The 17,102-nt window shown below is 37.8% G+C and overlaps 1 protein-coding gene across 2 annotated transcripts; it reads right to left on the bottom strand.

Annotated features, from left to right (window-relative positions):
• Window positions 1–532: 532 nt before the first annotated feature.
• LOC110912458 (lysM domain receptor-like kinase 3) lies at window positions 533–7,787 on the bottom strand. Of its 2 annotated transcripts, XM_022157172.2 has the most exons (12): window positions 7,050–7,787; window positions 6,781–6,814; window positions 3,839–3,843; window positions 3,592–3,762; window positions 3,119–3,249; window positions 2,769–2,858; window positions 2,596–2,689; window positions 2,347–2,507; window positions 1,728–1,810; window positions 1,300–1,438; window positions 1,120–1,218; window positions 533–1,025 (listed from the first exon to the last, which is right to left on the bottom strand). In XM_022157172.2, exons 1-12 carry the CDS (start codon window positions 7,639–7,641, stop codon window positions 846–848), a joined length of 1,779 nt encoding a protein of 592 aa, XP_022012864.1. In that variant the 5' UTR covers window positions 7,642–7,787; the 3' UTR covers window positions 533–845. The 2 variants fall into 2 exon arrangements, with proteins under 2 accessions (XP_022012864.1, XP_035835684.1); XM_035979791.1 differs by lacking the exons at window positions 3,592–3,762; window positions 3,839–3,843; window positions 6,781–6,814 and having other exon boundaries at window positions 7,050–7,781.
• Window positions 7,788–17,102: the final 9,315 nt, after the last annotated feature.

Genomic DNA, 17,102 nt, shown 5'->3' on the forward strand with positions numbered 1-17,102 from the left:
TGTATTGTTCTAGTATTTTATTTTTAAGCTTTCCTTGTATTGTAATCAGTAATAAAAATATTGTTTATTTATTTATTTATGCGAACGGTTCCTACACTATCCGAACATTTTTCTATTTTATAAATAAAAATGTTTTGAAGATTGACTCGTTCCCTCTTTAGTTATACTTTAATCTAAACAGTTTGGGATATGATGAAGAACATCACCGAAAGTGACCTATTCATAATCTAATGAGTCGATTCATCACTACTGGAACCATCCACAACTTTGATGTATGGTTCTATTAAGGCGTTTCACAGGTCACTTTGGTAAAAAAGACATTATAATGTACTAAAAGAAGAAGATTTACTCTGGTGGCATATATCCGAATGTTCCCGCAACATGTGATATACTTCCAAGTGCATTTAGCCTTGTTAAACCAAAGTCCGCAACCTAATAGTAAACACATGGCACCAATAAATCAGAACCACCATTAATATAAGACCATAACGGCTAGATACGTTCTAGCAGACACTTAGAGATAAAACTCATATGACAGAAAATTTATCATAATTTTAAAAGTTATTATAAATATTACAACCGAGCCTTTATTTATAGGTTAATCTACTAGCCCACACATTAAATTCGTCAAAGTAACCAATAAAGCATAAATGAAATAAACGATCATTACGGAAATATTATTTTCGGTCAACATAACCTAATATCTAGACTTAATTTCGATAAATAATAAAAACCAATAATATAAAATAAACATAAATCATTAAAACGTTTTAGGATAAATATTTGATTGAGTTATGGACTGTTTTTTCACTCTTCTTCCGCATTCCCACCGATTCATAAACGAGTCACATGTTCGAGTTGTCGGCCCGCATCATGAGGCTAAAAGTCTGGTCTACATAGATGGAGCCAGGGTCCCAATCTTCCATAGATGATGATGAAAGAGTCATCAATGCAACCACAACATTTCTCATGCTTGGCCTTAGTCGAGGATCCTCATGTGTGCAAGCCTTAGCTAGTTGAGCCATCTGCAACAGTAGAGACCATAAAGTGAAAATTTGGGTGGGTCAACTGAAAACAAAATCATTTTTCTTATTTTTTTTTTCATCAGAAAAGATTTACCTTATACACTGAATCCAGAGGGTAGTTATCCCCCAACCTAGGGTCAACCAATTGGACCAGGTCATCTTTTGGATCTGCTTGACTAAGAACTTCATCAAACTGTACACTACTCATGATTAGTTGTAATCTAGTAAACTAACAATCAACATCTATGAGAAAATAATAATCATCTAAACTCACCAACGCAACGAGGCCCTTCGCTTCAGCATCAGGGTTATTTGCTCTGATTATGGCTGGCTTAGCTGAGATAAGTTCATAAAGTACAACCCCAAATGCAAACACATCTACCTTTGGAGAAACATCCCCATATTGTACATACCTGCATCCAATCAATCATTAGAGAACTTGATCAACGACCCGAATCTCCCCATGAGGCCCAAATAATGATATAGACCACCAATGGGTAATGGGTCGTAACGGGCTGGGTTGACCCACGACCCACATTTTTGTCCAGTAGACTTTTTATAAATAAAAAATGTTTTGAAGATCGACTCGTTCCCTCTTTAGTTATACTTTAGTTATACATTGATGTATGGTTCTATTAAGATGTGGCATCAGGTCACTTTGGTAAAAAAGACATTCTAATGTACTAAAAGAAGTAGATTTACTCTGGTGGCATATATCCGAATGTTCCCGCAACATGTGATTTACTTCCAAGTTTAGTCAGCCTTGTTAGACCAAAATCCGCAACCTAATAGTAAACACATGGCACCAATAAATCAAAACCACCATTAATATAAGACCGTAACGGCTTTATATTTTCAAAAACATAGATAATTATCTAATTGACATAAACGTATGCAACCTTCTGATTTCCAAAGTAACAATCCAATTTGAGAAGGACTAAATATCTAAACATAACTGAAATGATAACAATAACCGTACCCTAGCATAAATCTGATCACATGCACCTATTTATAATCTAACTAGGTTAGAAACCTATGTATTACACAGGTTGAATTAAAAAAATATTAAATACTTAGCAATGAAGATTTAGGAATATATTGTTAATTAATACTATTGCTTTTTTATTAACTTTTTAAAATTAAGAAATAGAATACAAAAGAGAGAAGTAAGAAAAGTGTGAAAAGTGATTAGGTGTAGCGCAACCAGTTACTTATTTATTAGGTATTATAAACTAGTAGTATACTAGCAGTATATTAACTACACTTTCACTTCACATGTTTTTTCTTCTTCAAGAATAGATTTGCAAAGGAGATGTATAACCTTCCCTTGGAAATACTTGTCGATCAGTATATTTGCAGATTTAATATCACAATGTACATGTCCTACGGGAATGGTATGTTCATGAATATACTCAATACCCCTTGCGGAGTCAAGAGCGATTTGGACTCTGATAAACCATGGTAGCGGCTCCCTTTCTGGAACTGAAAGTTAAAAAGAACATGACTATTTTTTGTTTGAATTCATTCAGTATCAGAAATGAGTTCTTGTTTTTAATTTAATTGACCAAACCTGATTCATGTAAATGTTGACTTAAGTTTCCATTTTCAATATACTCATAGACCAAGAAAAGAGAATCCTCGACACAATATCCTATTAAACGCACCTGCGTCACATATGATCAAAATGTAAGTTCATATATCCTTTTGAAGACAACTTAGAAGTTCAAATTAAACACCTCTTACCAGGTTCAGGTGATGTGTTTGAGTTAAAACCTTTAGTTCGGCTAGAAATTGTCGTGATGCTTGCATATCCATCTTCTTGATAGCCGCTTTCTGCACGACTTTGACAGATTAGAAAAACATGATAAAATGAAAGACATTTGTATTGCATTATAATATAAAGGCATAGGTGTAGTCTTTAAGTTAAAAAGAATATTCTCAGATGATGCATGCTAAGAAACATGAAAGGTGGAACCATATATACATATTAGAGATAGATACATATGCATTTTTATAGTGAGTTCAATAGCTATTGTACAAATTTAACTACATATTCAGAATAAAAAAAAAATATAAAAACCGTAGTTCCAAACCTGGCCTCTGAGCTCTGCGTAGTAAACAGCACCAAAACCGCCTTCACCAATCTTATTAGCAAGTCTGAAATTAAATGTAGCTGTTGATAGCTCTTCATATGAAAACTCCACTGATTTGGCTGGTGTTATACCTGTAATCAAAAACGCCCCGCTTGCAGTATGCGCATATAATGTATATGTGTGTGGGCGCTCGGGGGCAAAAGTGAAAGTGCACTAATTTTAACGTTATTTTACTAGTTTTGTGAAAATAACGCTAAAATAGGGGGATGGTTAATCATGCATCATGTGGTGGCGATGATAGCCGAAAGATAAGGGGGTACATGCACTAATCGGCCTTTGTCTCAATTGCTGAGTGTTATGTGCCTTATGTCCAAGACTAAAACTACTGTCGAGCCGGGGGTCTCACTATAAACATAACTATTAGGATAGCATGGTGAGCCAATACTAAAAGGCAAATGAAGGATTAGAAATACCTTGAACATGCGTAAGTTGAACTTGTGCATCATTCTGTAACAACACTGAAGCACTTGTTTCAACATTTTTCTTTCTACAAAATCCTTTGTATAAGCATACTGCAAGAAACAACACCACAGCTACCACTCCTATAGCAATTCCACCTATGGCCCCACCTGATAGTTTGGATTCTGTGAAAGCAAATGCTAACTTAATAATTCACAGAATATGGTGTGGAACTTTGTACTAATGTAAAGGCTCGGTCACCTGGGCTGTAAACATAGGAAAAAAGACTTGTTAAAATGATTATAATTGGAATATGATAGGAAAGCTTGGCTGGGATTCATTTTGTACTGCATAGAGCCCAAGTTAGAATTATTTGGACTACGACCACTCGTTAGACCCAAAGATAGATTTACATTCGAAGTATGTCTTGGGGTTCTACACTTTTGTTTGTCTTAGCCTTGGCATGTTTTGCCTTAGCATTGTCTTGACTTGTAGATTTAGTGCTAATCTTTTTTTTTTTCTCTTTGCACTTTTATCTAGTTGATACAATAGTTTACTTGTTAGAAGTATTATTATTAAACTTTAGATATGTTTTTTTATTATTCGAACATATATAATTATGATATGTAATTCGGATGATAGCTTATGTATTTAGGATGATAAGCGGGTTAAGTTTTAAACTTAACTGCCGGTGCAGTTACCCGCCCAAATTAACCGCCAAAACAATGGAATTTATATTTGATTGCCGGCAATTATTCCGGCTATCAAGACAGTTTCTTTACAACCGAAATTGTCCACAATCTGTTCGTTTCTGCACATCTTGCATTGTTCTTATTTTCTGCACAATCACTTTACATAATCATGTCTGTGAATTCTGTAAAACCTTCCGCTGCATATGAATATGCTGTCCAACATAGTGGTATCAGAGCCACTACAAGAAACAATACAGAAATCAAACCGAGTTCAACCATTATGCCTTGTCAACACTGCGCTAATGAGAAAAATAAAAAAGATAAGAATCCCTCGTGTGAGACTCTGTTACTACTGGCATTTACCGGGGCATCAAATTTACATGTGTAAGGCTAAGGAAAACGATGAAGCGGCGCAACTGGTCAGACAAGCAATGAACGCCGGAATCAGAAGACAAGAAGATGATGTTCACTGCCAGAATGATATGATTGTCACCGGGACTGATGGTGGACAATGGGGAGAAATCTGGTACGTAAATCCGACGTTTAAACATCATTTCGCGGGTAATCTTGATGTTTTCAAAAGGGTAAAACACATGATGGGTGCTGAAACAAGATCAGGAATGAATAATTTCTTGTTCATACGAGGGGTGGGAACGGTAGAGATGAAAACTGGGAATGATACACTGCGTATTCACAGTGTTTTCTATTCACCGGAAATTGACCGGAATGTACTTAGCCTTGATCAATTAACACTTCAAGGTTTCACGGTCAGAAAATCCGGCGAAACGTGTAAAATATTTCCCATGTTTTCATCTCCGGTAGTGAATTCAATAAACGAAGTAAGTGGGTTAACAAAAGAGGAAGAATTGAGTTTAAATGAGAAACGAAGGTTACAAGATCTATGCGCCGTAGATGATGAATTTAAAGATAACTACTTGAATTCTTATTTCGAAACAAATGTTTCGAATGAAGATGAGAATGATTGGAGTCGGATGATCATAAGGGCATTGGAATTCCATGATTTTGCTGATTGCAAAGCATTGCTCGATATGATTGATGACCGAGATTATGTATTCAAGTACAAGTATGATCTCGAAAAGAAGTTTGAAGAGATGGTGCGATGGTTTCTGAATGATTACATGGGAATAACATCAAGACCAGTCCCTCCATATTCTCCGAATAAGAGAAGGATTGATCTGTTAAGCCTATACGTGTTGGTAGGGAGAGACGGCGGCTACCGTGATGTTACCACTGAGAACATATGGCCGATTATAGCGAAAGACTTAGGATTTGAATACCAAGATGGAGATTACATGAGGATAATATATGCCATGTATCTTGACGTTTTGGAATATTACTACAAATTTAAATCGGTGCAAGAAAAGGTACAGGATAAGGAAGTGGCGAACGATGAAGCTGGTCCCTCTCAAGGCTGCCACAGGAGGATGAGAAGTGCAGGTGATGTTCGTGATGATGCTGATTCGACTTAATATGCTCTATTTTCCAGGAACGGATGGGAAGACGACTGGAATCTACACAAGAAAAGGAAGCGATTCAACTTCAACCACATGAAGAAAGCCGTTGAAGATGCAAATCGGAGTGTTATGCAACAAGCTTCAAACATAACTAAAGTTAAAGGGGGTTGTGTTAGAAGTATTATTATTAAACTTTAGATATGTTTTATATTTTTCGAACATATATAATTATGATATGTAATTCGGATGATAGCTTATGTATTTAGGATGATAAGCGGGTTAAGTTTTAAACTTAACTGCAGTTACCCGCCCAAATTAACCACCAAAACAATGGTATTTATAATTGATTGCCGGCAATTATTCCGGCTATCTAGATAGTTTCTTTACAACCGAAATTGTCCACAAAATCTGTTCGTTTCTGCACATCTTGCATTGTTCTTATTTTCTGCACAATCACTTTACATAATCATGTCTGTGAATTATGTAAAACCTTCCGCTGCATATGAATCTGTTGTCCAACATTACTCACTACCTATGCTAGTGATAATTTACCACTATAAGCAGTGGCGGATCTAAAAAATCTTTATAGAGGCAACGTTTCATATAAAAAGGGATCATGTAATCGAAAAAACGTCAAATTTTTCCAAAATTTACACTACCACCGGAGCGTAAAGGGGTAGCCGGGGCTACCCCTAGTAACATGCTAGGTCCGCCCCTTACTATAAGTATCAATACTTTTTGGATGGATGTTGCTCCGATCCCCTTAACCACATTACTATACTATATTGTTCCACCCCCCTCCTTGTAGGGTGGCATTGTTTTGAAGGTTTATATAAATACCTATATAAGTTTGGGCTGTTGAAGTTTTAAGTAATCCGCTTGATTCGAGGTTCGACTCAGGTAGACTTCAAGCCGACCCCAAACTAGTGACTTTTGTTTATACGTTTATAAGTTTCTATTTTAAAGGCTCATGGGACAGCCCCTACCTACAATTTTGTATTCTTATACTAGTTTAATAAACTTTGCCAGAACATACCTGTTTTTAAAGGGAGGATAATTTCCATTTTCATCTGCGAATTAACAAACACATCGCATCAGCATCATCATCATCATCATCATCATCGTACTCAGTAAATCCCACCAATAGCAAAGCTAAGGTAGGGTCTGACGAGGATAAGATATAGACAGCTTTAGCTCTACCCCGCAGGAATAGAGAGGCTGCTTCCAGTGAGACCCCCGGCTCGAACACATCACATCATGTCACTTTTATTTAACACTAATTTTTTTTTCAGTTCCTACACTAACCTCGCCACGGGATATAAACCAAACCGCTTCCTTGGCTGAAATTGGCATCTGGGTTGTAACTCCGAATTAACTCAGAACTAAGATTAGCAGCCCATGATACCGAATGCAAAGTCTCCCCAGGACGAAGAGGATACGTCAAAAACAAACCATATTCCCTTGAAACGGAACCGTCCCCACACGAACAATTCACCGTCACATTAACATTACTACCATCAGGTACACGATTGGGATCATAATAATTAAACCTCTGAATCCAGTCTGCAGTTGTCAGATTAGCATACCTCTCTTGTGCAATGGTTTCATATATGTCCACAGATGTTAAAACATAGTTGAACACATGTCCTAAGAACTCATGGGCAATACAATCACAACGAAACGGCAGGTTGATCCTCGTAAAAGGACGAAAAGTGGTGTTCGGGTTATACTTGAGAATGTTGGTGGGGCTGGTGTTTATGAATTTGGAGATTGAGTTGATATCATTTCCTGCTGGTACAGTGTAGTATGAAGCGAGAGCTAAATCACAACCTTTGTGGCAGATGGATTGAACTAATGAAGTTGATGTTAAGAACAGAAATGTTAAAGTCTGTAACATGATGTTTTCACAGGGTTAATACATGATGATTTCATAGAGTTAATATAAAATTACAAGTGACGGAGAGATGACTTGAACAATAGAAACATGACTAAGATGGAAGCGTTGACGGAGGGATGACTTGAACAATATAAACCAATGGCCGTGGGAGTCCCACATCATTGGATAGGGGTAGTTAAATAATGCTTTTAATGTTTTATCATAATCGGTGACCCTAGCCAAGTCTGCTCAGACTTACGTTGTCTTAACCGGGTCTGCGCTGGGTTGGCCAGACTTGGTTACGGCGTTCCCCCGGAAATCGTACTGCCTCCACACGAGTTGCCTCGCTGAAGTAATAGCCGGATGAAAATCGGGGTGCGGCTCAGGATCGAACCCCCCTCGGTGGGTTTGTCACCATCATTGCCCAATATGCACCCCAATATGACACAAGTAAGAATTGAACTTGAGCCTCCATTGGAAAAAGCAAGTCTCCTATTACTAGGCCACAAGTGGGGGGATTATCATTATCATTGTTTTATTTGATAACATTAAATTTACGAGAAAAACAACAGAAACATTATATTATATTATATGTAGTGAAGAATTCAAATGAGAATATTTTTTTATAAAAAAAAAAAGAACAAATTTTAACTAATAAAATGATTCATTTTACTTTATTTAATTTTTGTATTTAATATTAATGTAAGGGTATATTGATAAACTTAGATAGATCATTAATTGGTAGTTTTTCTTTTTAATAGCTAACTAAATTAAATTTTTAACTTTTTTTCAAAAAGTATATTTTTTTTCAAAAAAGAAAAAAATTAAATTTAAAGTGTATGATAAATTAAGAGTTGTGTAGGATGAATTACGAGGTGTGTAGAATAAATTTCAATATTTGTTAGATAGCCTCTCACGGCTCCTAAGATGGGTAAACCTTGTTACGGGATTTAAGGTAAATCATAAAAAATGCCAATTATTTGGGGTCGGTGTGGAAAAACATAAAACTGATCGGTTCGCAAGTATGCTAAAATGTGAAGCGGGCGCGTTCCCTTTTACTAAGTGTGCTAGTTATTGGCAACTGGTGATCAATAGATTCAAAAACAAGCTTTCTAAGTAGAAGGCCAATCACCTATCCTTCGCTGGTAGAGTTACATTAGCGAAAACGGTTTTGGAAAGTTTACCGTCTTATTATTTATCACTTTTTTTGGCTCTTAAAGTGATAATTAATGAGCTCGAAAAAATTCATATACGGCATCGGCGAAGTTAAAGTTCCGGTTGGCAGAAAGGATAAGAAAATCATTTGTGTTAATTATGTGCCAAAAATGAAACACAATGTTCTTAGTCTAGAACAATTGTTGTTCCAAGGGATTGAAGTGGTTACTCCGGGTGACACATGTACGTTGAAAAAGATGTTTGGTGATAGGGCGAAAGGTTTTGATATATTCGAAAATAGATCTGAAGTGGATTTAGAACAAGAATATTTTTATAAGTTCTACGAGAACTTAGATGTTGAAAATGGATATCTCAACGAGAAAGAAAAGTTGCAAGAATACGCTGAAGATTTTTATGAAAAAGAATTTGAAGTTGAGATGCAGGAATGTAAAGAAAGGTTCGGAGAAGGCATTTCGGGTAGGAAGAAGGATGAGGTTGAATATTCCAAAAGGGCAAAGTTAGGTTTGATGATTTACATGGATGGTAAAGAAGAAAATCCACAAGAATCACGAAAAGCGATACGAAAGAGGGTTGTGATGATTGCGCAAGATGTGATAGAGAAGGACATAATAGTCGAAAGTTGCCTGGATGTGCTCGATTTGATCATACTGCATGAGGAGTTAGTAGGGCATGAATTATTCTATGAGGGTGGCATGGAAGACGTAATAAATTGGTTCATACCATGCTTTCTTGGTATGTGCAAAGAGGGCGAAATGCCACTGACACTTCTAAACGGGAAACCCATTGAGTTGATCACACTTTACAGAGTTGTTAAAGAGTATGGAGGTTTCAAGAAAGTAGGACAAGATGATGCATGGGACAAGATTGCACTTCAATGCGGTTTCGATTGTGATGATGATTTTGAAGTGAAGGTTGCATATGTTCGATACATCGAGTTAGTGGAATGGTATTATGAAGTTATGAAGAGCAAGTGCGAGAAGAGTGAAAGCAACAAGTTTGAAGCGGGTTCAAGTGGCTCAAAAGATGATAAAGAGAGCAACGTGATCGAGAGCGAAGATGAACCTGATTTGGTGATCATCGTCGAGGTCACCGACAAAAAAGACGAATAGCGATGAAAGGCGAACTGCGGCTGCTCTGATTAAGGGGGAGAATGATGTCCGATATTCAAGATCACCCGAGTTCGGGCCAAGCCGCAAAGAAAAAACGCAACAGCTATATTTATGTTTTATTAGTTTATTAAATGGGTCAAAACAATTTACTGTTTTATGTTTTTATTTAGAACTTGGGCCTGAGGCCATGTAATGTTTATTGGGTCAAACTCTAGTAAGTCCATTAGGTTTATGTATTAGGACTGGGCCACGGTTTATCTTGAAACGGTGTGTGTCAAGGAAGTAACCGTAAATACGGTTATATGGGAATCGATGTATCCCTTCAAATAATGACGCAACTCCTCAGACATGTCCACTCGTTTAAATACATGGTTCCAACTTCCAGTTCAATCAAGTCTGTAATGCAAGTTTCTGATTATTAAAAGTTCTGTTTGTTCAAGTCGGTTACAATTAGTTTCAATTCTGTAAGTTCAGTATACAGTTAGTTTGTTTTATTCGATTGTTATCATGAAGACTAGTTGGTGTGAAGTTTGTTACGATTACGTTTACGATTGCCAACATACTCGTTCCCGCACTCAACGATCCTGGGAACCCGAAAGTGCTGATACCATGAAAAGGTAGCAGCAATCCTTTTCGTTGTAGCCGTGACACCCGCATGGCCACCCACATACGAAGAATGATACTCTTGTAATAGCTTTTCTCGTAAGGTTAATTGGTGGCCCCATAACTTTGTCATGTCGGTATATGAGACCATCTCGGACCATGTGATAAGGAAACTTGGATGGGTCGTTCAACACTTGATCTATCAATTGCTTGCCATTATTATCTTCCTTAAAATACTTCCAAATTACCTCTAACCATGTAGCTATAGGATACGGAATGGCATGAAATGATGGTAAATTGACTCAACTTAATGCATCGGCAACAATGTTTTCCTTGCTCGACTTATAATGAATCTCGTAATCGAAGCCAAGTAACTTGGTGGCCCACTTTTGATGTTCCGGGGTTTGATTGGTTTGGGTAAGTAAATGCTTCAAGATATGGTGATCCGCGAATATACGGATTTAACGCACGAGTAGGTATTGACGCCATTTTTTAACGAGCTCGGTGATGGCGTATAATTCTTTAGTATAAGCAGATTGAGCTTGCATTGTAGTGCACAATTTCTTGCTGAAAAATGCAATTGGTCGGTTTTTTGCCACAAGAATGCACCAATAGCGACACCCGAAGCATCAGTGGTTACATTAAAGGGTTCGGTGAAGTCGGGAAGGGCAAGGGTGATGAGGTGAGCCATTTTGGATTTAAGCTGAAGAAATGCTTCTTGGGCTTTATCATTCCACTGAAATTCTTTGCCTTTCAGAAGATTAGTCAAAGGTGCTGCTACATTAGCATAATTAGGAATAAAGCGTCTGTAATAGCCGGTGAGCCCGAGAAATGCATGTAGGGTAGTGAATGAATATGATTGTGGCCACTGTTGTATAAACTGAACTTTGTCGGGTTCCAGGGCAACCCCATTGTTTGAAATTTGATGGCCTAAAAATTTGTTGGTATCAGCACTTTCGGGTTCCCAGGATCGTTGAGTGCGGGAACGAGTATGTTGGCAATCATAAACATAATTGTAACAAACTTCGCACCAAGTTGTCTTCATGATAACAATTGAGATAAAACAAACTGAACAAACTGATTTGCAGAATCGAAACTAACCGTAACAGGCTTGAAACAAACAGAACTTTAATAATCAGAAACTTGCATTACAGACACTTGAAACTGGAAGTTGGAACCCTATTTATGTGTCGAACAGGTATGATGAATGGGTGTGTCGATCAAGGGAGAAAGACACGTCTGTTCCCATAATAACCGTATGTGCAGTTATTTCAATTTTCACACCTGTTCGCATACATGAGGCCCAACTTCTTGACCTAATAACAACTTCACTGGACTCAAAGTTTTACTGACTTGGACTAGTGTTTTATGGCCTTTGGCCCAAACAGAAAATAACAAATAAAACATAAACTAGTTTGACCCATTTAATAAACTAATAAAACATAAATATTGCTGCTGCATTTTTCTTTGCGGCTTGGCCCGAACTCGGGTGATCTTGATTATCGGACATCATTCTCCCCCTTAATCAGAGCAGCCGCAGTTCGCCTTTCATTTCTACTCGTCTTTCTTGTCGGTGACCTCGACGATGATCACCAAGTAAGGTTCATCTTCGCTTTCGATCACGTTGATTCCTTCATCATCTTTTGCGCCACTTGAACCCGCTTCAAACTTGTTGCTTCCATTCTTCTCGCGCTTGATCTTCATAACTTCATAGTACCATTCCACTAACTCGATTTATCGAACATATGCAGCCTTCACTTCATAATCATCATTACAATCGAAACCGCATTGAAGTTCATTGTTATCCCATGCATCATCTTGTACTACTTTCTTGAAACCTCCATACTCTTTAACAACCTTGTAAAGTATGATAAACTCAACGGGTTTCCTGTTTAGAAGTGTTGGTTTTATTTTGCCCTCTTTGCATATACCAAGAAAGCATGGTATGAAGCAATTTATTACGTCTTCCATGCTACCCTCATAGAATGATTCATGCCCTACTAACTCCTCATGCAGTATGATCAAATCGAGCACATCCAGACAACTTTCGACTATGAGATCATTCTCTATCACATCTTCCTCATCTTGCGTGATCATCACAGCCCTTTTTTCGTATCGCTTCTCGTGATTCTTGTGGATTTTCTTCTATACCATCTAAGTCATCAAACCTAACTTTGCCCTTTTGGAACATTCAACCTCATCTTTCTTCGTACCTGAAACGCCTTCTCCGAACCTTTCTTTATTTTTCTCCCTCTTAACTTCAAATTCTTTTTCGTAAAAATCTTCAACGTATTCTTGCAATTTTTCTTTCTCGTTGAGATATCCATTTTCAACATCTAAGTTCTCGTAGAACTTACATAAGTATTCTTGTTCTAAATCCACTTCGGATTTATTTTTGAATATATCAAAACCTTTCGCCCTATCACCAAACATCTTTTTCAACGTACACGTGTCACCCGAAGTAACCACTTCAATCCCTTGGTACAATAATTGTTCTAGACTAAGAATATTGCGTTTCATTTTTGGCACGTAATTTACACAATGGATTTTCTTATCCTTTCCGCCAACTGGAACTTTAACTTCGCCGATGTCGTGTATGAACGAGAACTACTTCCGTTTCTCGTTGGTTATGATCCCAAAGTGTCTTTTGAACACTTTGAACAAATTTCGGTTTCCCGTCATGTGTGTTTTAAAAGTGGGATCAACTATCCATATTGCTTCCCATTCCCCTCTGCAAATATGCTTTACTAAATAATCACCATTTTCCGGTAAAGGACTAAGATTGATATACTTACTTGGGCAAATGGATGCAATATGACCGAATTGCATACACGTAAAACACCATATCCCTGCTTTCCTTGGTCTTCCCACTGGTCGAGTATTTTTCCAACTTGTTTTCTTGAAGATATCTTTTGGAATTGTCTTCTTGGGGAACTTGTTAACTGGCGACTTCCAAGAACGAGTGGATGGCTTCCCCTGCGCGTACTTGCTCTTCCTTTCGCTGCCCTGGCCGCACTTTCCCTTGTTCTTTCCGGTGTCGCGAGAATCGGTACCAACCAATTTAGCCTTGTTCACCCTCAGACAATCTCCGAACCCGTCATCCTCGTTCCCTGCCTTCGCATAACCTTTGGCTCTGATACCAATGTTGGTATCAGCACTTTCAGGTTCCCAGGATCGTTGAGCGCGAGAACGAGTATGTTGGCAATCATAAATTTAATCATAACAAACTTCGCACCAAGTTGTCTTCATGATAACAATTGAAATAAAACAAACCGAACAAACTGATTTGCAGAATCGAAACTAATCATAACAGGCTTGAAACAAACAGAACTTTAATAATCAGAAACTTGCATTACAGACACTTGAAACTGGAAGTTGGAACCCTATTTATATGTGTCGACCACGTATGATGAATGGGTGTGTCGATCAAGGGAGAAAGACACGTCTGTTCCCATAATAACCGTATGTGCGGTTATTTCAATCTTCACACCTGTTCGCATACATGAGGCCCAACTTCTTGACCTAATAACAACTTCTCTGGACTCAAAGTTTTAGTGACTTGGACTATTGTTTTGTGGTCTTTGGCCCAAACAGAAAAAAACAAATAAAACATAAACTAGTTTGACCCATTTAATAAACTAAAAAAACATAAATATTGCTGCTGCGTTTTTCTTTGCGGCTTGGCCCGAACTCGGGTGATCTTGATTATCGGACATCAAACCCCATTGTTTGAAATTTGATGGCCTAAAAATGATATTTCATTGACCGCAAAGACGCATTTGGACGGTTTAGCATGAAACTGTTGTGATAACAATTTCTAAAAAACAAAACGGAGGTGCTCATAGTGTCGTTATATGTTGCGACTATAAAATGAGTATATCATCAAAGAAAACGAGAACAAACCTCCGAAGTACTGGATGGAAGAGGACATTCATTGCCGACTGAAATGTAAAGGGCGCTTTAGTTAACCCGAATGGCATTACGACAAATTCATGATGACCGTCGGTGGTACGAGACGCCCGTCTTGTGAAAATCCTTGCCGGCCACACGAATCTGATGGTAACCCGAACGGAGATCATTTTTTGAAAAGACCGAAGCGCCATTTAATTCATCGAGTAGTTCGTCGGTAGGTATTGGAAAATGGTCACGAACAGATACTGTGACAACTCGAATTTCCAAGATTCCTATCTTGCATTTATTGCGCTATCATGTATTGTTTAGTTGTTTATTTGCACAAATAATTGGCTATGGAACTGTAACGTTTTGATGCAATGAATCGTATTGTGTGATTGTGCATGGTTGTTTGTTAATTGTGAAAGACTTGTCAAATATATGAACTTGGTGATGAAACTGTGAAATTGTTGTGAGATGGTGTACTTGTGTAAAATATGATACTTAGGGAGGTATAGAGTAATTAGTGAAATCCTAGTGATACTTAACCCTAATCCCTTTTCACTAATCACTACACAAAAACCAAAACACGTACTTGCAATCCTCTGATCTTCTCTGGTAATCATCATCTCCATCACAAGCACAAGTCTCCTGCATCAATCTTAATCTTGCAATCTAGTTAGAATCAATCCAAGGTAAATGGTTATTGATTGTTTGATTGTTTTCAATTCTTGAATGTGTGATTCATAGAAACCCTAATTCTATATGTGATAGTTCTGCGTTTGATTGAGTTTGATTGTGGTAAATGGTTTATGATCGACTGTGAAATCCGTTGTGCAAATTACCTGCTGAATGTTAAGTTGACTGTGATGATAGAAGGATTGAATATTGATTTGATTTCTGCAAAGCAATGAAATTAGGGTTCTGGATCATGTGGGAACGTAACTGTTACAATTTCAATGAACGTATGATTGAATGTTTTGTCTGAGTTTAATTGAAAACTATATGGCCCGAGCTTTGAAGTAATACTAGGGTCCGAATTTTAATGGCATTGTGTTGTCTGAACTTTAATATAAGGTGCATGTCCGAGTTTCTTTAAAATGATATATGTCCGACCTTGTGATAATAATATCCTGTCTGAGTTTTTAAAAAAAAAGGGACATGAAGTCCGAGTTCTTTGTATGCAAGGGGTGGGTGTCCGAATTTTGGCAAGGGACTATGTGTCCGAGTTTTATAAAATGCCTAAGGGTCCGAGCTTTAAGTGATGTAATCTAGTCCGACATTCATGTATGTTAGTTAGGTCCGAATTTGTATAACATGTCTGGTCCGAGTTTTACTTTATAAGGACATGGTCCAACTTTCTTTGAGTGTAAGGGCCTAGTCCGACCTTTGTGAAAGGAATGGGGGTCCGAGTTTTGCAAACAGGAGATGGGGTCCGAGTTTTAACCCCCATACCCCCTTGTCCGATGTTTAAGCACTTGAAAGGAGTCCGAGCTTCTTAATTTCATGCGTTGTCCGAGTTTTGGCCCCAACCCCTGTCCGACTTTTGAACAGGGAACCCCCCCCCCCTCACTTCTTGTCTGAGTTTTAGATAGGGCAAGGCTTTGTGTGATGATAAATTGAAACTATGAATGTATGCTATAACATGTTGAATCTGTTAAGATATGAAGGTTACTTTGCTAAGCCACGAACACTGTTAAATATGATATGTTAAATGTGATTGACTCCGTATGATAACCACGTTGTGTGAATTAACTGTAATACGGTCCTGATTAACTCTGATGCGCATGTGAATTATGCAAGTGTATTAATCCAGCTATGCGCGGATGTTATTGTTAGATTAATTTGAGAAAGCCTTGATGAGAAACAGGGATCGTACTAATGTGATTAACTGACGTATGATGCATGATATCGATTGTCGAACATACTCTGTGGTATTAATTGCATATGAAACATTACGAACATGAACTGATCAAGTATACGTGCTTACTATAGGATTTGATTGAATAATTGCTAGCACATAATTAAGCATACCGAGCAAACCAAGGTGAGTTCACACCCTTACTAAGGCATGGGATTCCCAGGGTTGGGAATGGGATTGAAGGAATAAGTTTGAATAGATTCATACTGACACTACCACTAGACTACCATACCAGCGTCCTCAGTTGTGCAGGACACATACGTAAACCTACGTATGCTTATACTACTTACTGTCCTCGGTTATGCAGGACACATACGTAAACCTACGTATGCTTATACTACTTACTGTCCTCGGTTGTGGAGGACACATGCGTAAAGCTCACATATGCATATGTTTCTTACTGTCCTCGGTTGTGCAGGACCCCTACGTAAAATCTACGTATACTTATACTTACTACTATCCTCGGTTATGAAGGATACTCACGTAAAACCTACGTGTATTTATACTTACTACTATCCTCGGTTGTGAAGGATACTTACGTAAACCTACGTAAAGCTTGTACGTACTACTGTTCTCGGTTGTGAAGAACACTTATGGTTACGAATAGTCTAGTGGTTATACAACATGGGAAGCCCCCACCAATAGAACATACTATCGGCCTAGTAGAGCCACATGTTACAGACAAACTTACTATTACACATTTACTTTCTGTGAACTCGCTCAACTAGTTGTTGATCCTCTGTTACATGCCTTGCAGGTCGTTAGATACATGGAGCTTGCAC

Source organism: Helianthus annuus, chromosome 2, assembly GCF_002127325.2.
Source record: "Helianthus annuus cultivar XRQ/B chromosome 2, HanXRQr2.0-SUNRISE, whole genome shotgun sequence".
In the NCBI taxonomy this organism is placed as follows: domain Eukaryota; kingdom Viridiplantae; phylum Streptophyta; class Magnoliopsida; order Asterales; family Asteraceae; genus Helianthus; species Helianthus annuus.